Below are 23,087 nucleotides of genomic sequence, written 5' to 3'. Positions count from 1 at the left end.
CGCCCTTACCCGGTCTCCGTAGACAGGTAGAGCAAAGGCGTAGCTGCAACGCGTATATACGACAAGTTAACTGTGATTTATCCTTCTAGTCAGATATATTGATGAATGTTGGATTAGGAAAAGTTCTCAATCATGTATTTCTGAGTGAGCTGAGTAAGTTATCATCATGTAAGAAGGATAATGCTTTTACAAGTGCGCATTGGCTAAAGCAACCTAAGCTAACCTTAGCAAAAGTAGGCTTTATCCATCAGAGAGCGCGCTATCGGACAGAAAGTCCAAGACTTGAACTTGTGTCTTCAAGGATTTGTCGACGTCTGACAGAACTTGAGATGGAAGGTCGTACTTGATATACAATTTTTTTTTTAACTGAAACTGATTAGTTACCCGCACTAGTGACGGAAACTATCAGCGCCAGTGAACGCAATAACCGTAGGGCTATAGGCTCTACAATACTTGAAAAGCATTTGTGATATACATGATTGGCTAACTAATGTTGTCTAATTCACTGACTACACTGTTGCAGTATTCTTGTAGTCTTGGGTGGTTACTCCAAGAGTCGCCGGCACCTCTAGCGTACTCGCTACACACGCGCGACTCCTCAAGTAAGAATTTCCTGTAGCCTCCGCGGATTAGTTCTTGCTCAACCATTTTGACGATATTTAATTCAACCAACAAGTTGTTGCGTCTTATTGCAAGGTTTTGACGTCTAGCCTGTAACCCTGGATCAGATCGCTCAGCAATGTCCAGGAACTTGGCAAGCGGCGCAGGATTATCTGTGGCCAACTGATTAGTTAGTATGTCTAGATCATTTATTGATATTGCACGACGCATGAGATGATCGTTTACCGAAGTGTATTTGTGGATGATGGATGCTGCTTTTCTTGCAGACCAATAGGATGTAGCGGTCTTACCCATCAAGTAAAAGTTACCTAGGATTGATAACATCAAAATGAAGAGGACTAAACGGTTAAGGGAAGCGACAGTCGTAAGTGTGTCGTATACCAGTTTGAATGCAGCGTGCAGAATAGAACGGAAACAATTGAAGATATCCCATAATACCCATTTCAATGCTAGTTTGCAAATGGTTGTCTTGGCCAATCTAATCTTGCTAACCAAAACATCGTCCGATATCTTGTTTGGCAGGCAGGCAGAGACACCGATTCTCCCTCCAAATCGTAGCGCTTTCATAAATTTCCCATGCTTACCAAACCTCTTCAAGCAGTTGTTGACAGTGCTTTCGATTAGCGATGCCTCCTGGTAACAGAAATATGATGCGATCCTGTTAATGATCTGGTCTCGAAAATCTAGTTTATCTGTCGGTTGCATTGTATTTCTGTTCAAAAATTCAACTTTATAATGGATAGACATGGTTGAGACATCTGGGTGGGACGAATTGTTAGGACTATTCCCGGGTAAATTTGAACTAGTTATGAGATACTTTACGTGTACTTTGAATGGCTTGGTAAATGATATATCTAGTATCGCGGACTCCTGATCAACTTCGTAATATATTTCATCAATCATTTTTACAATTCTGTGTGTCACTGTGAAATACGCTTGATGCTGGTGCGAATTGCTCCCATTCGCCGGCGAAGAGACGTAACCTCTTTGGAGATTTAAATTAAATGAGATAGTACGCACTAGCGTCTTCTCGTTCCCATTAGCGGATTCAAACATCCAAGGCGACTGAATGCGAGTATCGTCACTTCCCCTAGCGAGTAAAAAAAAAGAAGAGAATAGATTAGAATGATCGCCAAACAGTAGATGCATGAGACCTTTAGGTCTTATGCAGAATTCATGACGAAAGACAAAAACACCTGGTTCTTTGTAAATTTCATTCTTTCTGATCACTGATTTTCTGACATCTGTAGATAAATAGTGAAATAAATCGCATTCTGGCCTTGAGGTTATATTTGGTGTTTGTGTATTAACTCTTGCGTGCTCTTCGTGCGTTAGTCTTTCATCTATAATGTTTAGTGATTCAATGACTTTTGAAATTCCAACAGGGGTTTGTGAGGCTAAATTATCTATTAGATGTTGTAGTTTCTGAGCAACTACTTCCGCGGAAGTGAAAAATACCATCAATTTCAATGGTGCCCCATCCATGCAATATATCCTTATGATTCCCTCGGAATTTTTGTTGTTAGACAAATCGATGTCGGGCTCAATGGAAATAACTTGGCTAAGAGCTTTTCTAAATAGGCAGACAAAGCCAACCATGTTCATATAAAAATATAGGCAATCAGATGTGACATATACAGTCCCCCAAAATTTTTGCCTATTGTTAGCCTGCCATACGCATGTGATTGATTCTAAAACAAGATCTCCCACACTAGGCTGGGTCTTACTGTCCATGAATAGCATTCGAAGAATGGAGGAATCGGTCTTCAAGTCAGCGGGGAAATTTTCAGGGCAATATAATGGTTCCCAAGTATTTAGAACTTCTCGACTGTCGTCAGTACTTGGCCCCTTTAAATCGGCTGTTCCCCTTGAAGATATACACCATTCATTCCAGTGTATCGTACCCGAAAAATTAGCAGTAATGGCACTTGGAACATCATCCGGAATCGTGTAAGCACTTGCAATAACTGAAAGCTTTGTAAGAGAGGTAAAAATCGGTGCGCGCGTTCCAAAATTGTCCAATTGTGAGATTTGTTGATCTTCATTAGGCCTACTGGCCAGTTCCACTAGTGATCTAACGGGGCTTATTTCAGTGGTTAGAAATTTATCCTTCTCAGTTTTCGACTTACAAGCAAACTCAGTGAACAAAGGGGGGTATCGACGAGCAGCTCTTGTGTAAGCTGCTGAGGTTTTCCCTTGTGAAATAACATGTTCTTTAGTTTCATGTAGGGCTCCAATCCATGCCGTTAACTCTTTATAACTGGTTGCTTGGAAAATTAAAGTACCAGAATTATTAGAATATTCTTCCTGAGGTGAAGAAGTTAATGGAGAAGAGATAGTCATTCGAAAGCAGTATTTACGTGCCTCTTCTGGATGGTGCATGGCACTGAGTAATAATACTCCAAATCTGTCCGTTTCTTCGACTGCAGTTTTATCAGGTGATAGGAGGTGGATACCAAATATTCCATTGTATATAAAGCACCATCTTTTCACCCATACTACGCGTCTTGGAGCACCAACTTTAGTTTTCATCCATAACCATCCCTCGATATTACGCTTTTGTAGGGGTTCCAGGATTTCGAATCTTTTTGAGTTTATACGTCTTAGATCATAGTGATTGATATCGGGAGAGGGTTTCGTATGTGACAGCCTGTATTCACGTATCTGGTCCTTCACTTCATATATTTCTTGTGGGAGCTGTGAATATATCTCCATGCGTTCTCTGTTCCATTTTTCGTGCATTTTGTGGAATGCAGCCCACTTCTCGTACGTTGAAGTAGGCTTGGGTACTAACGATCCCTGAACAGGGAGGAGGCATGTTGCGAGGGAGAATATTAAGGAATCATATCTCATTTTTACGTCTGAGATAACTAGTACTAACTGCAATGCGGCGTCCAAATACCCGTCGTAGTAATCGTATAGGAGCAAAGCTTCATCTCTTATACGATGTGGAGTTGATTCAGTCCACTGCAGCCCTTGGTATTTAGCCAGCATTCCATCATATTTGGACTGATAATATTCGAAGTTCTTCCACGCGTCCTTATACGGATCAATTACTGATTTTACAACATCGAGTAATATGGAAAGATATAACTCTGGATTGCCCTGTATGACTTCCAGCACGCCATGGAACATATCCCGAATGCCGTCGCGGCACTTGGAGACTAACTTTGGCGTGTATATCTGCTCTTCGACTGTCCCATGGTTGAGGTAGGTATCTTCAGGTAGAATGAAGTCAATGAGCGATAAACTGACTTGCTTGAATTCGTCCAAAGAGTTGTGGTATCTACCTTTCGTGATTTCTGACGTAGTTCTAATCCATTTTTCTGTCCGTTCTAGCTGCAGATCGAAGTAATTCACGGTTGCTCTGAAACTCGGCGAATCAAGTGAAGCTTCTTTAAGGAGCACCGGAATCAGTTTAAGAAGCTTGATCTCCCCCCTTGGGGGAGGCGTGCCGCCATCCTTCTCCATCCCTTATGTCTGCTTGGCGTAGCTCGGCTGGATCAGTATGTTTAGTTTTTGTTTCAGAATGATTAAGTCCAAAATGATAAATTTGGTTGACTATGGATATCCTAATTAAATTGCTAGTTAATGTAGGTGGCTATATAGGCAAACATACTATTACAAACCATTGCGAGCCAACATATCAGTGATCGCCAAGTAGAAATCTAAGACGTCAAGCTCCGGGGACAGGAGTTTCTTTATCCCTTTGTTGTACATTTCCAAATTAGTTAGGGTTTCCAGCTGCAATTTATTCCGCCAGTTTATTATGTCTAGGTGGTCTATCTTCTCGAGCGTGGCGAGGTACCGTCCCCATTGGGCACTCTTCACGGTGACGAGCCCGTCGTTTGGCTCACCGCCCGAGCGGTTGAAGATAATGTTCCAGCTCGGGTAGAAAACGTTGTACCACTTGGGGTAAAAGAAGGATCCATAGCTGAAGTATGAGACGTTCGGATCGTCTGGCGTCACAGAATTAAAATATTTCATGTAGTAGGTCGTAAGCTGGTAAAATGCAGGCGGGAGGAAAAGCGGGACCTCGTCCAAACTTGCCGTCTGCTTAAAGTTGTCGAACTTCTCCACCACGAAGTCTGCCATCTCAGAACCCCGGTGCGGAGTTGCGATGGTGGTAAGACTCATGACGCGGTAGTTTTTGTCCTTCTTTTTGCTGATCAAATAACGGCCGTCCAAACCGCCCATAGAATGTGCGATAAGGTTGATCTTGAACTTGCCGTCGGAGTCGAGCCACTCGCGCTGCACATCTGCAGGTGCGCCCGCCCTCAAGCGCTCGATTCCGCGGTCGATGCACTGGTCGAGCACCGATGCGCGGTCCTCGATGCTACCGAAGCTGGGGACCTTGGCGGTAATCACCGTGCAGCCTTTGGACTCTAAAAACTTGCTCACGCCCACCCAGTAGTCAAGCGCCAAAAGTCCCTCGTCGGCTGCCATGTCCTCCATGAACGACTCGTTTTTCTGTTCGCGGATGCTGAGCTGGAGCAGCCCCACCAACTGGCGCACCGACGGCACAAGGATAAGCTTGTCGAAGCCGGATAGCCCGTGACAGAGCACGATAGGGTATTTGGGTGGCGTGTATGTCTTGAGAGGAGGCAAGGACTTGATAATGAGCTCCTCAGCTGACGGTGGAGGCACCACAGTGTCATACTTGTCGCTGAGCGGCTGTTGCTGAGCCCCCGTGGGCGGCCAGAACGAGCGAAGCGTGGAGAACGCTTGCGTCGGGAAAGCAACAAAAGACTCCAGCGGACTGAAGTAGTTCATGAGCTCCAGCGCTGCAATCATCGTACCCCCCCTTCTGCTTTGCTTTGCGTTTTGTCTGTGACCTTGGCGCTAAACCTAACCGGAACTTGGTACAGTTTCTGTCTGACCGGTACGCCCGGCACAAACCTACCTGCCCCGGTACAAAACTCAGTTTCGTGCTAGATATGTTGAGCTGCTATTCGAGGCAGCAACCAGAGTGCACAGTTATTTAAGGCTCTGGCTGAAGTCTACATGCACGCGGCGGTCGTCTATGAGTGCGCCATCCATCTTGGTGTACGCAAGTTCGCACGCGGCCTTGGTGGCAAACTCGACAAAGCCGTAGCCCAGCGAGCGTCCAGAGTCTCGGTCACGTATGATTTCAACTGAGTTGACATGACCAAACTGCGCAAACACCGTCGCCAAGTCCGCAGCGCGAGTGAGCGGGTTAAGCTTACACACGAAAAGCACGTTCTCCGCCGGGGCGATCCCCGCTCTGCGGATGTCGCCTAGTATCTCGAGGGTGAGCTCTTTCGCCCCCGTCAGAGTTTCCGGGCTGCCTTTGTCGGCGCTCGGCAGTCTGACGCGCGCGGCAGTGACGGGAGGCAGAAACACAGGTAGAGGGCGGTTGTCCGGGAACGGGTCGTAGAGGATGTGCGCGCGGCGGATGCGGATGTCGGTGCGTGGGAGGTGATGCAAGTCGCGCGGAACATCGCTGAGCTGCTGCAGAACTGCCAGCGACTCGTCGATGACCTGCGCGAAGCGCACTGTGTTGATGTGGGGCCGAGGTTCGGGATTAAGCGCGAGCAGTATGTTGGATCCCAGCAGGCGAGTGCCGGGCTTGAGCACAAAGGCGACCTGTCCGAAGCGCTCTGCGGGTTGAGCGGCAACGGAGGCTTCAATGAGCTTCGGGGTGACCGCCCGTGTGTCGCGCAGGCCTTCGATCGAGGTATTGTGTACAGGCAAATCCGTGCGGAATGCAAAGCCCACCTGTGGATCGCCGAGGCGTGCTGAGCCTTCAGGATGGAGGTCGTAGATGCACTGACAGTCGTAGAAGCGAGTTTTGCAGAGTTTGAGGAAGTTGTAGCTCTCGGCGCTGCATGTCTTGTAGTCCAGGTCTACTACAAGGTCGCCAATGGTAGTTTCCAGTAGGACGCTCATGGCTGCACGCCGGTTGCGCGCTGCAAGCTGAGGACGCGGGCAAGCTGTATAGCTATTAGGAAAACCTTTATGTACACGTGACTATTAATTTGGGCCGCTGACCTTTGCCATTATGAGGTCTTTCAGCGGTCCAAGCTTGTCGACGAGGTTCAAGCCGAAAGTCCTGGCGGCGACGATGGGCGCAAAATCGGTTGAGTAGAGCTTGTGCAATTTATCTGCACCGCCGATTAGGGCGTTGTTTATTGGGTAGCGCTCTGCCCAGTAGGGCTCGAGCGCGAGCAGCGAGCCGAGATCCAGTCCGCGCTGGTTGGCCCTTTCTAGTGCCGACAACAGCGCCTCAACGTCTCCTTGACCCATGTTCAGACCCTGACCTGCGAGAGGATGCGTTGAGTGGGCTGCATCGCCGACAAGCGCGATCCGGTCCGCGACATACGTGTCCGCGTGAGCCATGCTGAGGGGGAAACGGGCGCGCGAGCCCTCGTAAACGTCGACGACCTTTGGTGGGTATATTTCGTCTATTAAGCCCTCGTCCTGTAGGTTGCTGAAAACTTGTTGGATGCGGTGCTCGACATCGGCTATCAGTTCGCTGGTCGATAGCGTGCCCTCTTGCAAATGCTTGTAGTAAAACTGCATGTCCGCGTCGTCGAGAATGAACGCCGCGTTCACCAGGGTCGCGAAGGCGGCTGGTTCGAGAGAGAGCAGTAGACGGGCGAGCGGTTCTGTTGTGCTCCACGTGAGGCAGGCATCGGTACCCGGCATTGGCAGGTGTGCAATGGGACCCGTAGGGAGGAAACGTTGCCAGCCGCGTGTCTTGAACGGAGGGTACTCAAGCTGTAGGTTTGCAACGATGCCCCAGCGCCCGTATGACCAGCCGCGGGATTGGACGCCTGAGAACCTGCGCACGGGCGAGTTTTTGCCGTCTGCGCCGACCAGCAGTCTCGTCTGGATGCGCCGGCCATTGTCCAGGGTCACTATAGGCCAGGACTGTGGATCAGCAGGATCGCTGTGCTCGATGGACGTGACTTTGGCGTTCTCAATCAAGTCCAGCCCGGAGTGCGACAGCTGCTCCATGCGGTGTAGGACTGAGCTCTGGATGTTGAATATTTCCGCCATGTATCCCACGTTCTCGCGTGTCATCTCTAGCGCGCCTGATGAGCAGCCATCCGTCACGTAGAACCCGTCGAACGCCTGTATGCGGTCTTCCAGCAACTTGACGCCCACTTTTTGCTCCAGGAAGTTCTTCGACTGCGGAGTTAGGTTGATGATTCGGTTATGGTATTTCGCAGATGGGGATTTGTAGAACCCAGCGATCTTCGTTAGCGAGCTACCTTCGACTAGAGTTACTGGGACATCGGAAAGATGGGGGGAGTTCTTGATGCCGGCAGCCAACGTTAGCCCAGCAGGCCCGCCCCCGACAATCAGTACATCCGTCTTCTCTATCCCGGCAGAGGATACTGCGAGTGTCCGGCGGTGCAAGAGCGTGTATGCCCTTCTCAACATCCTTTATTTCTTGCTGTGGTCTGGACAGTCGTCTGTTTGGTCGTTCTCTTTTGGAACTACGGATGCCAGCAAGATTCCTGTGAGAAGATGCCGGCACGGCTATAAAACAAAATATCACAAAAGGCGAATTGTCCGGGTCAGGACCAGGGAAGCCGGAGTGTAAACTACGGGGGTTGTATGAGGTGGTCGTCTCCTGCGTTGGATCATTATAGTCTGCCAATAGAGCGATTTCGCGAGTTGAAGACTATTGCGAAAAGGAAAAGGACTCAATCTAGACTAGGTCGAGGGTTACGCATGAGGCGACTACATACTGCCTTGCTTACTATGCATAAAGTCAAGGCCCTTAGTGTTACTGGCATAAGGTACTGTTTAATATGATGGTTAGTAATTTGGTGAAAAATTTCCTGCATGGATTATGACTCTGGTTTAAAATGTATGATAATCTATGAGGAGGAGAGCGCTGGTTTCCAAATTTTATGCAGTCCCTTGGATTCAAGTGTTTGCTGTCTCGCAGGAGCCTGAGCAGGATATCAATCTGTACAAGAGGAATGAGTAGTGCTAACGGTGGACGAAGTAATGATACTGTGCATATACAGAGACAGGCACTGAAAGTTGTTGCTGGGCTTGACGGATGGGGTCAATTGCAGGCGCAGGATGTGAAATTGACCATGAATATGAACACAGATTTTCGTGCTTCCTCGCAGACGGATGATCTGAAGTACTCCTTGAATTATGCGGTGATTTCACGTGGGGTGCATAGGTTCGTTGAGGGCTGTGGACGGTACCGCTCTCTTGGTCACTTGGCCAGGGAGGTAAAGAAGTTTTCCATGAATGAGTATCCGGGTATCCAAACTATAGAGGTGGGTGCGGAGGCGGACGCGGCCCATTTGCGATGCGGAAGTCTGGGCGTCGTGGTGAACAGCGATGGGCATCGTCCTGATGAGATTTTGCTTTCTGGAATGAAGCTTCTGACACTAATAGGGGTGTTCACTTTTGAACGGCGTCGGAAGCAGTACGTTGACTTGAAGCTGTCATTTCCGTGGCCGAAGGAGGCTGGTGAATTTCCGGATTGCCAGGAATTATTGGACGATGTTGTGAGCTATGTAGAGAGAGCGAATTTTAAAACGGCAGAGTCTCTTGCTGAGAGTGTAGCTCACGTTGTTACCTTGAGAGAGTATTTTCAGCTGCATCGTGGGTTACCGGTAAAAGTCAAGGTAATTAAGCTTAATGCCATTACTGAGACTGAGGGAGTTGGTGTGAGCTGTGTAAGAAGTGCGGATGAATTTACGGGGAAACCGCCCTTCTGGGAAGATATTCCAAACGATCGAGCAGACGTGTTTAACCTTCCTGTATTCCAGCAGCCACATGCATCTGTCAGTGAGTGGAATCGTGTGTTTCTGGCGTTTGGATCTAATATAGGGGATAGGTTTGCTCACATTGAGCGAAGCTTACGTCTACTTGCGGAAGATCCTAAAGTTAAACTACTTCGCTCGTCGTCTCTGTTCGAGAGTGAACCAATGTACTTTAAGGAGCAGTCCCCGTTTATGAATGGCGTTGTAGAAGTGCAGACACGGTATAGCCCGCACGAGTTACTAGAGCTATGCAAAAGGATAGAATATGAACATTTAAAACGTGTCAAAGAGTTTGATAACGGCCCTCGCAGCATTGATTTAGATATTTTATTGTACCAAAATGCAAACTTTGAGCATGTGGTACTGAACTCCGAGGATTTAGTTATTCCTCATCCAAGGATGTTGGAGAGATCGTTTGTTTTAGAGCCTCTCTGTGAATTGTTGGCTTTCCATGAAGTGCACCCCATTTCGGCTGAATCTGTCCAAAGTCACCTAAAAGAATTGTACCGTAAGGGGAATAAGGAAGACATTCTTGTTAAACTTGTACCTTTGCCGGGTATTCCGTCAAATATACCTACAACGCGATTTCTGAAGTTTAGACGGGAGTATGAGGAGGATCAATCGACAAGCGAATTGGTTCTTAGGACCAAGTCAAATACATATGTCATGGGCATCGTGAATGTGACACCTGATTCTTTTTCTGATGGATCTCCTATGTGGAATGATGTTAATCATTTCCTCTTAAAAGTACAAAGGATGATCCTTGACGTTTTGAAGTTACATGAAAACGTTATCATTGATATTGGAGGCTGTTCGACTAGGCCTGGTAGTCAGCAACCATCAGTGGAAGAAGAACTTAGTCGTACTATTCCCCTAATAACAGCGATCAGGGGTTGCAGAGATTTTTCGCAAGAGAATGTGATCATATCTATAGACACTTACAGAAGTGCTGTTGCTGAAAAGGCCATAACAGCAGGGGCTGATATTGTGAACGATATTTCAGGAGGTAGTTTTGATACAAATATGTTTAAGGTTATCAGCGCGTATCCGAATGTTGGTTATGTGCTATCACACATAAGGGGAGATATGACTACCATGACGAGCCTGAATAAGTATGATGATACAGTTGGTTTGGATGGCGTTGAAGAATTCATTTACGGTAAGAAACAGCACTCAGAACGGACTAAGGTGATCCGGAACATTTGTAGGGAACTTGCGGAGCGATACCAGCTTGCCCTTGCTAGCGGAATTAAGCGCTGGCAGATTATTTTGGATCCGGGTATTGGTTTTGCGAAGAATGCTAAACAGAACTTAGATATCATCAAGCATACCCCGTCAATTAAGGGTTATAGTTGTGTGACACATGGACAATTTGTAAATTTTGCCAACCTTCCTGTGTTGCTTGGGCCTTCCAGGAAGAACTTTATTGGGACTATAATTCAAGAGGCACAGGTCGAGCGAAGGGACTTTGCAACGGGGACTATTGTAGGCTCCTGTGTTGGTTATGATGCGGATATCATCAGGGTACATGATGTAACTAACTGTAGCAAAAGTGCTAGGTTAGCGGATGAGCTTTATAGGAAATAGAGTGCAAAATAACGTGAAGCTAACTGGAGATCCAAGGTTATACAAAAACTATACTGAAATATGTATATCGGATAACGGGATAAGTGAGAAAACCTTTTCGTTGATTTTTTATACTTTCATTATAACACGATTCCTAGTGGCAATGATGTTAATCCGAAAATTATTAAAACAGTCGAAATATAGATTACAAAAACCACAGTTCAGTTTGAAGAGAACCTCTTAATGAACTGGGCAGTCTCTCGAGATGTGGCCGGACTCGTTACAGTTGTAACAAGTCTTCTCCGATGGGCCACTTGGGCAGTCTCTCGAGATGTGGCCAGACTTCCCACATGAGTAGCACTTAGTCTCATCTTGCAAACAGTCCTTTGCCATGTGGTTTGGGCCACCGCAACGGTAGCACGAAACCTTGTTGAGGCGACCAGAGAAGGAAGACCTGCTGCTGTTGCTGAAGCGGCTTCTTCTTGGCTCAGTGCAGTCCCTAGAAACGTGACCTGCTTGGCTGCAGTTGAAACACTTTTGGATGTTGCACTCACCTCTAACGTGACCGGTCTCACCACAGTTGTAGCACTGTTTATGTTCGGCAGATCTGGGCAAAGTACATTCTGATTGGATGTGACCAGGCATGTTACAGTTGTAACATAACCGCTCAGAGTCACAGTTGTCAGCCAAATGGCCCAACTTACCGCACACGTAACAAGCTTTTTGAGACATTTCTTCCTTCACACTCTTCTCTCTCTACTCTCCAACCTCTGGAACTAACCCTTGCAGTTAAACACCTCAGATGAGTAGCAACTTCTCATTGAATACAGTACTTTGACAACATCTGAAGCATTTTCTTTTTATTTTTGACCAAAAATTTTGGAAAATTTTTCTTCTATGTCTGGGTGTAAGAAAAGTAAGCTGTCGTAACACAAAATCACGTGACATGTGGATCGTAATTTTTGATTTCTCTTCTATGTAGCTGGTACTATTGATTTCGTCGATGGCGTGTGGTACTCATGGTCGCGCCGATGAGAATTTCTGAAGTTGCTTTTCTAGGGAGGTGCATTGATTTTGGAAGTTGAATGTTTTTTTTTGTATTCGATAATCGAATCTATTGTGCTAATCTAGTGCCAGATAAATAGTTAATGATGATTGAGTTCACTCCCTAGTCAGAGAATTTGAGGCAATGATTTATGACAACATTATCTTCTTTCTATAGTTACAAGAGGTTATGTACATTTCTTTAAGTCACAAATTATGGTAGAATCATTCAAATTTGTAGACTCAATTTAGCGGTTCTCAAACTATTTTATAGTTTGATGAAATGTTTTATGGGGTTGACATATAAGTAAGCCTTCGACATGGTCATTCAAACACATAAAATAAGTTTGAAAAACAATAAAATAAGTTATGAAACCTGAAAAATGGTTATTTAGTATATTTAATCGCTAATCAAACTCATAATATAAGTTATGAAACAACAATAAGCTTTTTGATAAGATTTAATATTATTTAGTGAAGATGTAATATAAATTGGGATAATTTTGAAAAAATATCTCAAAGTTTTTTTCTTTAATAACTTTTGAAAAAATGGATTGAGAAAGTTGGCGTCCTTTTTTATGTTTGAGGCAGTTTTGGTTGAATAAATTATACAGGGGAATACTTATTAGATGAAATAAAACATTTGCAACATAATCAGAAGAGAATAATATGTTGACATTCGTTGAGTATTCCGAGATAGTGGTATCGTACAGGTATTGAAATTGGTTTTGTGTTCACAGTTGTTATAATTATTTGGTTAGAATATATATTCGACCTTCAAAGTTTATATTTAATACAGATTTATATGAAGACTTTGACTTTTGAATTATGTGGAATCTTTAACATTGAGATATGTATACGGTGTTTAGAAAATATTTACATTTATTTACATTAGTAGGCGGAGAAACGATCATAAATATCTGGTGTTATTGCTTATATGGATATCTATGCCAGCTTTCGTGAATAACTTTACGAGAAATTCCCGTATATCGATGTGTTCGAACTACTATTGTGTGCGTTGTTTCTTTGATTCTGTCTTGGTATCGGATGGCTGCAAATTCAACACTCTTTTAATATTGTGATACACGTTCTCATACGTGAGGTTGGTTAATTTATGTGTTGCCTTATATTTTTCTTTTTCTTGTTTGTAGGCAGGGTCTGTGAGTAGAATTTGTATATGCCGTTCGAATTTGTCCTCTGGTATTAGTTTGTTGGTTATGGGGCATCTTATGAGGTTGCTAGTGTTGGTGGATTCGTTAGAGCGTTTTAATCTTGTTTCTCCAGCAGATTTAATTTTTATGTTCTTCTTTTTTTTTGGTTTTTGTTTTTCTTCGGAGCCATTATTGAAGAGATCATCAAACGATTTCGTTATTGGGGTTCGTAGTATTTTATCGAAATTGAGAGGTGTAGGGATTGGTTTTGTGTAATCCGAATCTTCGATTGTAAATGTCCCCATTAGGTGGTGTGTTTTCCAATCTGTTGCTGCAAACTTAATTTTCATCTTTTCAAGTATACTTTTTTGCTCATTTCGTATTATTTTCGAATATTCGTTATGTTGAGATCGTTGATAGGCCCTTTTTATTACTGTGTATTTATAATCACTACCAAGCTTTGTTTGTAAGCCATATTCTCCGCTTTTGAGCTGTTTATACTGATTAATGAATGCAGTGAAGGTTTCGTTGAGAGAGTGACTGGATTTGAGGAATTGGAATAGGGGGTCATTTTCTTTACGACGTCTAAGTTCTTGGAGGTAGTTATATTGTTCGTTAATCACACATACAAGTGCTGTTTTTTTGATTATCGCTAGTTCGTGTGCTGGTATGTATTCTTTGTAGGTTGTGAAGACAAAAGGATACGGCAGCTGTGGTACAACTTCGCGGGCATGTTTTTTGGTTTGTGATGCTTGTTCTTTTATTGGGCCGTTGTTTTCGGTTGTGGTTGGGGTTGGGGAGAAGTGGTTTAGTAAGAAGTTGTAGTACTCACTATATGCGTCCATGTTTTGGTCGTTAGTTTTTCTGTTTGTTTGTTTGATTGACGTTTGTTGTAGGCCCTCTAATACATTGGTGCATATTTGCGTTTGAGTTTCTTTGTCATTAGGTACTCTTATATTGGATGGTATTTGAACGTCTCGTAGATTTTGCAATGATAACATAGTTTTGCGTTGTACTTGAATTCAATCGAGTGTGTTTAGGTAGTTTTGTTCGTTAGGAAGTTGTTTGCAGTTGGTTTTGCAGAGGTTAGTGAGGCTGAAAATTTGTAGTGTGATTGGAGTAGTTGACTTATTCTTGTTAAAATTAGCTGGAGTTAATTGATAGTTGGATTGCAGGATAAGTTGGATTGGTCAGGGAGTTATGCTAGGTAAGGCTGAGGAGTTGCTACAGGATAGGGAAGTCGTTATTTCTATTGCTCAGCAATTGCTACCAAGGGATTACCAGATATTACAGCTTACCAATAAGTTTGTATCGAGCGCAGTAAGTAGCAAAGATCAGGAATACTGGGCGTGGAAATTAAGGCAGATGGGACTTGAGGAAAGTAATATTGAGGCTGAATCTAGCGGCATGCCTGCAAATGCTGTGTTGTATTTGTTTGATGAAATTCGTGTGTTCAAACCCGAGAGTGCTCGTGATGTGTATAAGAGATTTCATACTTGCTTCTGGCCATTCATGAGCAAATTGTATGCGAAGAGGCTGGATGGTATATTTCCTGTTGAGTATAGTGACCCTTTGCTGAAGGCGAGAATGCTGGGTAACCTGCAGAGGTTCAATAGATGTAACAGCAATTGCCGTGTATTCTACGATGCAGTCGAACAGGTAATTCAAACCTTGAGGGATGAATTCAAGGCGGATGTTACGAAGGAGTTGGAGCGCCTCTACGAGCTCGGGGCCTACACAGGTGCTTCTATGTATGTTGATGTGTTGACGATTCTGGGTGAGCAGCATGTTGCGGTGGACCTATTTCTGCAGAAGAGCAAGTACCAAGATGGTGGGATTATGAAGGAGACTGGGGTGTTTGATTTGGGGAAAGGCAGCATAGATATTGAAGCACTGAATGCCGTTTACAAGCATTTTGTGTCTGAATTGAACAATAGGATTATGGTTGCTGATTCGATGTTTGGGTCGAAATGTGCAGTGATAGATTCATTTGGCGAGGCGTTTTTGGAAGAGGTGGTAGTGGGTTACGTGAAGGAGATCATGGAAGGTGAGGTTACGGGAGACACTGGCCCGTTTGGTATTTCGCTGCGTTTGGAGTTTTTCCCGATCGTGTATCGGCGTTTAATGGAAGTGCTGGCCGCCGATGTGGCGGACAGCACTTCCGCAAGTCCAGATTTTAAGAGAAAGCTGCTGCAGGCTGCAGCGTCGCTGCTGCAGCCGGTGGCAGATAGGTATCGCGCGGTGGTTGTGCAGCAGTTCGAAGCCACTTTGCGGAAGGAACTGGAGCGGTTTGCAGACGAGACGCAGCGACGTGAGGCGCTGCGTAATGAGAAGCTGTATCAATCCTTGCGCAGTAAAGTTGACTCGCAGCAGTTGCTGGACGAGAAGAACAATTTCCTAATTTCTTTCACTCGCATGCTGAAGCTGTCAGCTTCAGCGCGGCAGGAGGAAGAGCAGCTGCAGTTGGCATACGACTTCTCGCGCCTCAATGAGAATCTGGAGAACATGGCCGCTCTAGTTTCTGTCGACCTTTGCTACCAGAGTGTCAATGCATGTCGCCGTCGCTTCGAGATCCTTGAGCAGTTGCGCGGCGACGCGGCAGTTGCCGCGGACGGCGCCATCTCGGCCACTTGCGAGGCGTTGTATCGCGTGCTGCTGGAGCGGCTCGCGCAGGATCACGTCCGCCCTGGCTTCGAGCGCGCGCTGGAGCTCCTGCGCGCGTACAACCCGCAGGACATGTCGAAACTGGATGCCGCGCTCGGCCCTGCCGAGCGCGAGCTCGAGCCGCTCATCAAGTTCGTGGAGCTTATTAACATTGCCGATATAATCCTTCAGATGGTCACTATTTTCTACAACAACGAGTTGGTAGGAAAGAACGTCGTGGCGCGCCACGACGACTTTCTCAGTGCTGTCGTCCACGAGAAGCGTTCTTTTGAAACAGCGCTGGATGATTTTGTTGCGGAAGGATTAAATATTGGTATTAATAAGTTAATGGATGAGATTGTATTTGTATTTGGGTCGAACCAATTACCGGATGACTTTAACCCAGAAGCGGGTAGTGTTCTGAAGCGAGAAATTAAGCCATCAAAATGTGCGAGAATGATTGTAGAATTGCTGTCGAATCATTGTTTTCTATTGACAGGGGCGACAGATAAGGGGACAATTGATGTATTCCAGCAGGAAGTGGGGGAAAGATTTTTTAACGAAGTTGTCAAGAACATCAAAAAGAACATTATATCTACCGAAGGGGCAATTTTTTTGATATGCGATTTGAACTACTATTATGATTTTATCGCGAACAATTTAAGGCAAAAACAAATTGTTCCCTTGTTTGCAGGGCTAAAAGCGGTAGGGCAAATATTTTTGGTGTCAAACAAAGATTCTAAAGAACTAGGCAAAATGATATGCGATGTAGGGAAGTTCCAGGGAATTTTCACGCAGGAGGAGATATACGAATTTGTTCAAAGAAGAGCTGATTGGTCACGTGTGAGGAAGGACGTCGAAAGAGTGATGTATGGATTAGCTGTTAGTGATTGTATAATTATGTAGTACCATGGATGGCATCATTTAGGTCTAAATTCTCGTGAAACTTGTGGAGCTCAGAAAGGAGCCGTTGGTCGTTGCCGTCACGTTCACAATTGAGGATTGCGTTGAGGGTTGCCACGTTGTCGGGGCGGGCCAAATAAGCGTTGGAATCGGGGAATTTGGATAAAATATCTTTACCAACAATCTTCCTGCCTCTGATATGGTTGAGGGATTGGAATTCGGCGGTGGGGCCGGAGTAACGAACTTTACAGGGAACTAAAAACATCTTCAATCCTTGAAAAACGACCACATAACATTTTCACTTTTTTTTTCTGCTGCCGCCTTTTTATCACGCGGGGCTGGGGGTGCAGGGAGCGTGCGATGACGCGGAATGCTTCGGCGTCGGTGAGGGCAGCAGCAGGGGAGTGGTTGTGCTTGTGCCAGTTTTGCTCGAACTCGGCGAGAAGTTGGAAGTATTTTTGAAACTGGTCGGGTGAATGCTTCCATATGGCACTGACGATCTTGGATGAGGAGTTATGGAAAATTGTCCTCATGATGATAAACTTGTTTCTTGGTCTGCTTGGCTTCTTTGAACCTTCTACAAACTCATACTTTGGACAGCCAGCAGGCTTAAGAAAGTTGGACGAGTAGGTAGAAGTTCTCTTGGGTAACTGTAGGTTAATAGTTCTGGTCATGGTTGGTTGTGGTAGGAAGAAAGCAGCACGCTCCTTTTTCTTTTTTTTTTTTAAGGGAGACGAACTGAATCGAACCAATCTTTCCTCGCTCCCCACAACTCAAATGTCAAGTATTGAAGAAACAGCTCAAGCAATCCAGGCGATTTGCAGTGTTCTGCTAGGTGAAGTATGTGTGACGAGTCTCATTGTAATCCCAGCCTTTGCCTTACTAACAGGAGATAAACAGCGAAGAAGAACAGTGTTACCCAAGGAAACAAAGGAGTTCCTGGAAAGTGTGTTTGAAAGGAAGCGTTGTCCCAACGCCAAAGAAAGACGGGCAATTGCAGAGAAATGCGGGTTAACACCTATACAGATAAGAATATGGTTCACAAATAAGCGAATGCGTTCCAAGACGCGAGGTGCGCGCTTTTAAAAGGACAGCTGAAAATTTTCTCTGCTTACCTTCTACCTCACACCCCACCGCCACCATGTCTATCGAAAACCTCAAGTCGTTCGACCCCTTTGCTGACACCGGCGACGACGAAGCCTCCTCCTCCAACTACATCCACATCCGTATCCAGCAGAGAAACGGCAGAAAAACGTTGACCACCGTGCAGGGCATCCCCGAGGAGTACGACCTCAAGCGCATCTTGAAGGTCTTGCGGAAGGACTTTGGCTGCAACGGCAACATGGTCAAGGACGACGAGATGGGCGAGATCATCCAGTTGCAGGGCGACCAGAGAGCCAAGGTCTGCGAGTTCCTGATCACGCAGCTGGCGATCCCCAAGAAGAACATCAAGATCCACGGGTTCTAGGCGCTATGTACTTTGTGTAACTCAATACATATCCTCCTCCTCCTCCTCCTCCTCCTCCTCCTCCTCCACGTCCCTCTGCGCCTCCGCATAGTACCTCACACAGTACGGGAACAGCTCCTCGCTGAACAGCCTGGCCAGCTCGTCGCCGTTGGCAAACTCCTCGCCCGGCCGCTCGCCTGTCCACCGGAACCACGCAAAGAACGTCCCGTCGTAGCGCTTCGGCCACTCCATCTCCACCGCCGCGCTCCGCACTTCCCCGTCCTCCCCCACCGTGAACTGCTTCCTCACGCTCTGCGCCCGCAGCCTGCCCTCCACCTCCCCGAACTCCACCGTGATCGCAAAGTCCCACGCCCCGGCCCCCGCCCACTCCACCTCCACCCGCCGGATCGCCTCCACGTACCGCCAGTCCGCCGCCCGCACGTAGTTCGCGAACTCCCCGTGCTGCGTCAGCACGATCCCCCAGAACCCCGCGATCCCCTCGATCGCCTTGCTGCGCCGCGCGTACACCGGCCCCAGCCGCCGCTGCCGCTCCACCTCCAGCGCCCGCTCCTCCCGCTCCCGCTCCCGCTCGCACTCCGCAAGCGCCTCCAGCGCGCGCGCCCTGCTCCCGTTAGTCCTCCGCTTCCCAGTCCCTCCTCCTTCCGCCCCACTTACGTCTTTTCTAGCTCGACCCGCTTCATTTCGCCACCAAGTGGTGAAGCTAACGCTCCTCACCTTGGCGTAACTACATAATTTTCGTACGTCTACATACCCCTCTCCTCACCAGAAACGGCCACCCATGCATCGTATGCCTTCTTCTGCTGTTCCCACTGCTTCCGCAGCTTCTTGCACATAGACTTACTCAATGGCTCGCCCTCTGCGTCCGCCGTGGGGACTCCGTCAGCATCGAAAGCGCTATACGCTGAATTGCCACGAAACATCTCCGTCGGCGGCACCCTGGCGCGTGCGCGGCGCTCCTCCTCCCGTGCGGCTGCAGCCTCCTTCGCCCGTACAGCCGCGCGTGCTGCCTTCTCCTTTTCCTCCGCCTCCAGCTCGCGCTGTTTCAGCTCCTCCGGCGTGGCAAACTTAACAAGCGCCGGCCTGTCCTGGCGATCCTCCAGCAACACGCCAAGCGCCGGCAAGTCTACATCTCTCACACGGTCCGTAATCGCCAGCAGCCGTGCGGTATCTCCGCCCCGTGCGCCTTTGCGCACCTCGTCCCTGAAGCGCGCGAGACACCGAACGTACGGCAAAATGGCCGCCTCGCCAGCCTCTGCAGCACCAGCCTGCTGCTCCAACCAGCCGAGCCCGTCCGCGCGAGCGGGGATGCCCATCGCGGCTAGAATCCGCGTACAAAAACGCGCCACCGCGGCTACGCTCTCCACGCGTGCCTCTGGGCCTGCTGCACCGATATACGCGTTCGCGCGCCCTACCAGTTCGCCGAGGCACCGCAGCACGGAGTGCGTGCTCAAATTGTCGCACAAATTCTCATGCACGCGTGCCGCGGCATCAGCCAAATGCGCGCGCAGCTCCGCCTCCCGTACACCTGGGCGCGTCTTGCCGTCACCGTCGTTCGCGAGGGCGCGTACAGTACGGAAAAAGTTACCCATCGCGCTCTCCCAGCCGCGGACCTGCACCATTGTCGCCTCCTTGAAATCCAGCGGCGAGCCCCAAGGCGACATCGCGAATGCCAGACGCAACTGCCGCGCAGAGTACATCTTAAGGGCCTCGTCGATTGTGATGAAGTTCTTAAGCGACTTGGACATCTTCTGCCCCTCGATGTGTAGATGGCCAGTGTGCAGAAAGTAGTTAACCCATTGCTGCGAGTTGAAACAAGCCTCCGCCTGAGCCAACTCATTGTCGTGGTGCGGGAACGCCAGGTCAATCCCACCGGAATGGATGTCCACACGCTCTCCTAGGACATCGCTCGCCATGACAGAACACTCGATATGCCAGCCCGGGCGTCCCAGCCCCCATGGAGATGGCCACTCGGGCTCACCAGCCTTCGAGGCCTTCCACAAAGCAAAGTCGTTAGGGTTCTGCTTTTCCGTCCCTGTCGCAAGAGCGCCCTCCCCGTCCGCGATGAGGTCCGCAACCCCGCGGTTCCATGGCTGGCACTTGGGGTAAGCATGGCCGCCTGCCTCGAACTGCACGGTATCAAAGTAGACTGAGCCGTCGCTCGTTGCATAGGCGTAGCCGTTTGCCACGATGCGCTCTATGAATTTCACGATCTCGTCCACGTACTCCGACACACGAGTAGTGACCGACGGTGGGCGCACGCCTAGCCGCTCCATATCTGCATTAAAGCTGTTCTCCCAGTGCGCGGCCAAGGCCCGAAACACATCTGGGTCGCGAACACTGGCACCAGAGCGCCCATCCAATAATGGCACAAGCACATCCTTCACCGCAGTCAGGAAGCCAGGCACAGTCGGGTTCTCAAGAGCATCCAACGCGCGCCCAACCGCAGCGGTATGCATCGCAAACTTGGCATTTGCTTCACGCTCACGGGCTAGGTCCAGCTTTGCATACCACTGTTCGTAAGCAGAAATAGTAGTCAAATCCGGATTCAAGTGCTTGCGGAAGTACTGTACAACAGCCTCCGTCGCGTCTGCCAGCACTAATTGATCGACAGAAGGGTGTGCTGCAACATACTCAGCGTACAGATGCTCCTGCCTGGCCCTAAGAATGATCTTATCATCAATGTCCGTCACATTTTGTACAAACTCTACGTGGTACCCAAAGTAATCCTCGATAAGCCGGCGATTAATATCAATGCTCACGTAGTTTCTCGCATGGCCCATATGAGACGCATCGTACACCGTTGGTCCACAGGAGTACCAGGTCACATTCCGGCCTTGAGACAGTGGGATAAACTCGTCCTTAGTGCGCGTAAGCGAGTTGTACAGCTTCAACACTGGTTGCTCTGCGGCACGCACTGGCTTCTGCCATGGCGGCTGCACGACTTTAACACTTCCAGACATATTCCTAATTACACTGAGACGCAGAACACTCTGCATGCTCTACCATTCGATGGGATAAGCCAACCCGAAAATTTTTCTGGCGGCTTCGCCGCTCACTACTTTATTCACTAGTATACACTATATCAAAGTCCACCTTGAGCCACAGCGAGCACGCTGCGCACTGTACAATCACCTGCATACCTCCTCCCGGGCGCGCAGTGGCGTTTTCCTCTAGAGCCTGCTCCGGCAGCTCAAATCCTTCTGCACTCGAGCAGCGGGGACAAGCCATCGTGAAGACGCCCTGTTGCTCGTTATACTCAAAATCATCAAGCGAATGTTCGTCTAGCGCATCTGCGCGCCCATGCACACCTGTTGCGGCTATTTGGACCGCTAGTTCTCCATCGTATGCGGACCTCTGTGTAGGGTCCGAGAGGACACGATACGCCTGCTGTATACGAGTCACAGCCCCCTTATCTACACCACCCTGCTTGTCAGGGTGTGCCTCAAGCAACCGCTGGCGGTATGCTTGGCGAACCTCCAACGGCTCAGCATCCACTGCGATGCCTAGGATGTCGTAGTGGCTCCCGTCCATCGTTGCATGCTAACAGGCGAGATGACCATTTCTTTTTCATCTTCACTGTAAACGTAAAAATTTTTCAATTCATCAGCATACGCTACCTGCCTACCTCATCGCGACAATAAAGTGATGGGAACTAAAAGAACACACAAGGAGGTTGACGTTACTGCCGTTACCACTAATCCATCTGTAGCAGTTGCATCTTTCTTCAATGGTTTCCGGCCGTCTGAAGATGCCACCTTTGAACTGTACAAGACAAAAGCAGCCGACAGCTATGTTCTTCACGGTGAAAACCAGAAACTAGAGTACGAAGGCCGCGTAGATAATAACAAAGGGTACCAGTACATGCTAGGAGTGTATGACCCAAGCAGCAAATCAATTGAGCTTTATCAAGCGCCGGTATTACCTACGTCGGTGATATCTAAATCTAAGAAGAGACTGGCCGGCAAAGATATCAAGCAGGCCGACGCGCGGGCCTCTACGATGCGCACTGCATTAGGACAAGCCTTTGGTACCAAGAAGGCCAAGAAGGCGATTGCTGACCTAGAAAGAAACCGCATCGACTCCGATAAGCTCGTCGGGTCTGTAGTAGATATTGTTGGATCTGTCCGTGCAGCCGCAAAAGACCTCCCTACACAGCAGGAAATGGCCGCTACCATATCAGAGGACAGGCCAATCCCACCACCGAATGTCGACGCTACGGATGTTGAGCAAATTTATCCAGTGAGGAGCATAATTCCTCAACACGAGTGGAACTTCATCAGGGTGGGTCCGATTATGAAGGAAAAAGACGCTCAGCAGCGCTTGCAGATGCTGCCATACACAAAGTCCGCATACATTACAAAAAAGCTGCCGACTTTGACCCAGTCAGTGCAGATGGAAAAGTTACAATTGTTATACTACCTATCGCTTTTGCTTGGTGTATACAACAACCGCCGCGTCAGCAACAAGGAAAATCTTCTGGAAAAGCTCAATTCGCCAGCTGACACGTTGGTTGATGGAATCCTTGAACGATTCACAGTTGTTCGGCCAGGTCAATTTGGCCGGTCCAAGGATCGCTCCTTCGCCATCGACCCACAACGCGAGGATAAGCTACTGTGCTACATTCTGGCACTTATAATGCATCTTGACAATTTTATTGTCGAGATCTCACCTTTCGCACACGAGCTGGGTCTCAAACCTTCAAAGCTCGTAAACCTACTCCGCACTATGGGTGCAACCGTCAAGGGTGCAACAGTAGCACAAGCGCAGGCCTTTGGTATACCAAAGAGCGCTGCCTCCACCTATAAGATTGCAACCCTAAAGGTGCCTTTCAAACTTCCTGAACTAAACAAGAGAGGGAAAGCCGCCAGACGCTAAACCCATACCTGACTCCACAGTATATATACTTAAACAAAATGTAATAAAACTTTT

The 23,087-nt window shown here is 47.7% G+C and overlaps 16 protein-coding genes and 1 non-coding gene across 17 annotated transcripts; 5 read left to right on the top strand and 12 right to left on the bottom strand.

Moving 5' to 3' along the window:
* Positions 1–87: 87 nt before the first annotated feature.
* AGOS_AgSNR71 lies at positions 88–172 on the bottom strand. The gene has a single exon (NR_149418.1). It is a non-coding gene; the product is annotated as an AgSNR71 (small nuclear RNA).
* Positions 173–483: 311 nt separating this feature from the next.
* Positions 484–4,092, bottom strand: SIP3 (Sip3p; the record flags this gene model as incomplete). The annotated part of the gene is made up of 1 exon (NM_212335.1): positions 484–4,092. The coding sequence occupies one exon, from the start codon at positions 4,090–4,092 to the stop codon at positions 484–486; it is 3,609 nt and encodes a 1,202-aa protein (NP_986199.1).
* Positions 4,093–4,242: 150 nt separating this feature from the next.
* On the bottom strand, positions 4,243–5,415 carry TGL2 (triglyceride lipase; the record flags this gene model as incomplete). The annotated part of the gene is made up of 1 exon (NM_212334.1): positions 4,243–5,415. The coding sequence occupies one exon, from the start codon at positions 5,413–5,415 to the stop codon at positions 4,243–4,245; it is 1,173 nt and encodes a 390-aa protein (NP_986198.1).
* Positions 5,416–5,598: 183 nt separating this feature from the next.
* AGOS_AFR649W (PPIL4 family peptidylprolyl isomerase) lies at positions 5,599–6,531 on the bottom strand (the record flags this gene model as incomplete). Its single annotated transcript, NM_212333.1, has 1 exon — positions 5,599–6,531. One exon carries the CDS (start codon positions 6,529–6,531, stop codon positions 5,599–5,601), a length of 933 nt encoding a protein of 310 aa, NP_986197.1.
* Positions 6,532–6,615: 84 nt separating this feature from the next.
* COQ6 (putative N,N-dimethylaniline monooxygenase COQ6) lies at positions 6,616–8,031 on the bottom strand (the record flags this gene model as incomplete). Its single annotated transcript, NM_212332.1, has 1 exon — positions 6,616–8,031. The coding sequence occupies one exon, from the start codon at positions 8,029–8,031 to the stop codon at positions 6,616–6,618; it is 1,416 nt and encodes a 471-aa protein (NP_986196.1).
* Positions 8,032–8,507: 476 nt separating this feature from the next.
* Positions 8,508–10,970, top strand: FOL1 (trifunctional dihydropteroate synthetase/dihydrohydroxymethylpterin pyrophosphokinase/dihydroneopterin aldolase FOL1; the record flags this gene model as incomplete). Its single annotated transcript, NM_212331.2, has 1 exon — positions 8,508–10,970. The coding sequence occupies one exon, from the start codon at positions 8,508–8,510 to the stop codon at positions 10,968–10,970; it is 2,463 nt and encodes an 820-aa protein (NP_986195.2).
* Positions 10,971–11,189: 219 nt separating this feature from the next.
* GIS2 (mRNA-binding translational activator GIS2) lies at positions 11,190–11,681 on the bottom strand (the record flags this gene model as incomplete). Its single annotated transcript, NM_212330.1, has 1 exon — positions 11,190–11,681. One exon carries the CDS (start codon positions 11,679–11,681, stop codon positions 11,190–11,192), a length of 492 nt encoding a protein of 163 aa, NP_986194.1.
* A 1,318-nt stretch (positions 11,682–12,999) lies between these two features.
* Positions 13,000–14,145, bottom strand: PRP21 (Prp21p; the record flags this gene model as incomplete). Its single annotated transcript, NM_212329.2, has 1 exon — positions 13,000–14,145. One exon carries the CDS (start codon positions 14,143–14,145, stop codon positions 13,000–13,002), a length of 1,146 nt encoding a protein of 381 aa, NP_986193.2.
* Positions 14,146–14,344: 199 nt separating this feature from the next.
* On the top strand, positions 14,345–16,693 carry RCY1 (Rcy1p; the record flags this gene model as incomplete). The annotated part of the gene is made up of 1 exon (NM_212328.3): positions 14,345–16,693. The coding sequence occupies one exon, from the start codon at positions 14,345–14,347 to the stop codon at positions 16,691–16,693; it is 2,349 nt and encodes a 782-aa protein (NP_986192.3).
* AGOS_AFR643WB (AFR643W-Bp) lies at positions 16,686–16,955 on the bottom strand (the record flags this gene model as incomplete). The annotated part of the gene is made up of 1 exon (NM_001355342.1): positions 16,686–16,955. The coding sequence occupies one exon, from the start codon at positions 16,953–16,955 to the stop codon at positions 16,686–16,688; it is 270 nt and encodes an 89-aa protein (NP_001342284.1).
* AGOS_AFR643WA (AFR643W-Ap) lies at positions 16,936–17,364 on the bottom strand (the record flags this gene model as incomplete). Its single annotated transcript, NM_212327.3, has 1 exon — positions 16,936–17,364. One exon carries the CDS (start codon positions 17,362–17,364, stop codon positions 16,936–16,938), a length of 429 nt encoding a protein of 142 aa, NP_986191.3.
* Positions 17,365–17,467: 103 nt separating this feature from the next.
* On the top strand, positions 17,468–17,776 carry AGOS_AFR643C (homeobox domain-containing protein; the record flags this gene model as incomplete). Its single annotated transcript, NM_212326.3, has 2 exons — positions 17,468–17,530; positions 17,591–17,776. 2 exons carry the CDS (start codon positions 17,468–17,470, stop codon positions 17,774–17,776), a joined length of 249 nt encoding a protein of 82 aa, NP_986190.3.
* A 55-nt stretch (positions 17,777–17,831) lies between these two features.
* On the top strand, positions 17,832–18,158 carry SUI1 (translation initiation factor eIF1; the record flags this gene model as incomplete). Its single annotated transcript, NM_212325.2, has 1 exon — positions 17,832–18,158. The coding sequence occupies one exon, from the start codon at positions 17,832–17,834 to the stop codon at positions 18,156–18,158; it is 327 nt and encodes a 108-aa protein (NP_986189.2).
* A 21-nt stretch (positions 18,159–18,179) lies between these two features.
* On the bottom strand, positions 18,180–18,838 carry VPS75 (Vps75p; the record flags this gene model as incomplete). The annotated part of the gene is made up of 2 exons (NM_212324.1): positions 18,180–18,759; positions 18,813–18,838. The coding sequence occupies 2 exons, from the start codon at positions 18,836–18,838 to the stop codon at positions 18,180–18,182; spliced, it is 606 nt and encodes a 201-aa protein (NP_986188.1).
* A 63-nt stretch (positions 18,839–18,901) lies between these two features.
* On the bottom strand, positions 18,902–21,154 carry CRS1 (cysteine--tRNA ligase; the record flags this gene model as incomplete). Its single annotated transcript, NM_212323.2, has 1 exon — positions 18,902–21,154. One exon carries the CDS (start codon positions 21,152–21,154, stop codon positions 18,902–18,904), a length of 2,253 nt encoding a protein of 750 aa, NP_986187.2.
* Positions 21,155–21,218: 64 nt separating this feature from the next.
* Positions 21,219–21,689, bottom strand: JJJ3 (Jjj3p; the record flags this gene model as incomplete). The annotated part of the gene is made up of 1 exon (NM_212322.1): positions 21,219–21,689. The coding sequence occupies one exon, from the start codon at positions 21,687–21,689 to the stop codon at positions 21,219–21,221; it is 471 nt and encodes a 156-aa protein (NP_986186.1).
* Positions 21,690–21,803: 114 nt separating this feature from the next.
* RPA49 (DNA-directed RNA polymerase I subunit RPA49) lies at positions 21,804–23,033 on the top strand (the record flags this gene model as incomplete). Its single annotated transcript, NM_212321.1, has 1 exon — positions 21,804–23,033. The coding sequence occupies one exon, from the start codon at positions 21,804–21,806 to the stop codon at positions 23,031–23,033; it is 1,230 nt and encodes a 409-aa protein (NP_986185.1).
* Between the last annotated feature and the right edge of the window lie 54 nt (positions 23,034–23,087).

The sequence above is a fragment of the Eremothecium gossypii genome, chromosome VI (genome assembly GCF_000091025.4).
Source record: "Eremothecium gossypii ATCC 10895 chromosome VI, complete sequence".
Lineage (NCBI taxonomy): Eukaryota > Fungi > Ascomycota > Saccharomycetes > Saccharomycetales > Saccharomycetaceae > Eremothecium > Eremothecium gossypii.
The sequence above is the reverse complement of the archived record's forward strand: the minus strand, read 5'-3'. Positions and strand labels throughout refer to the sequence as shown.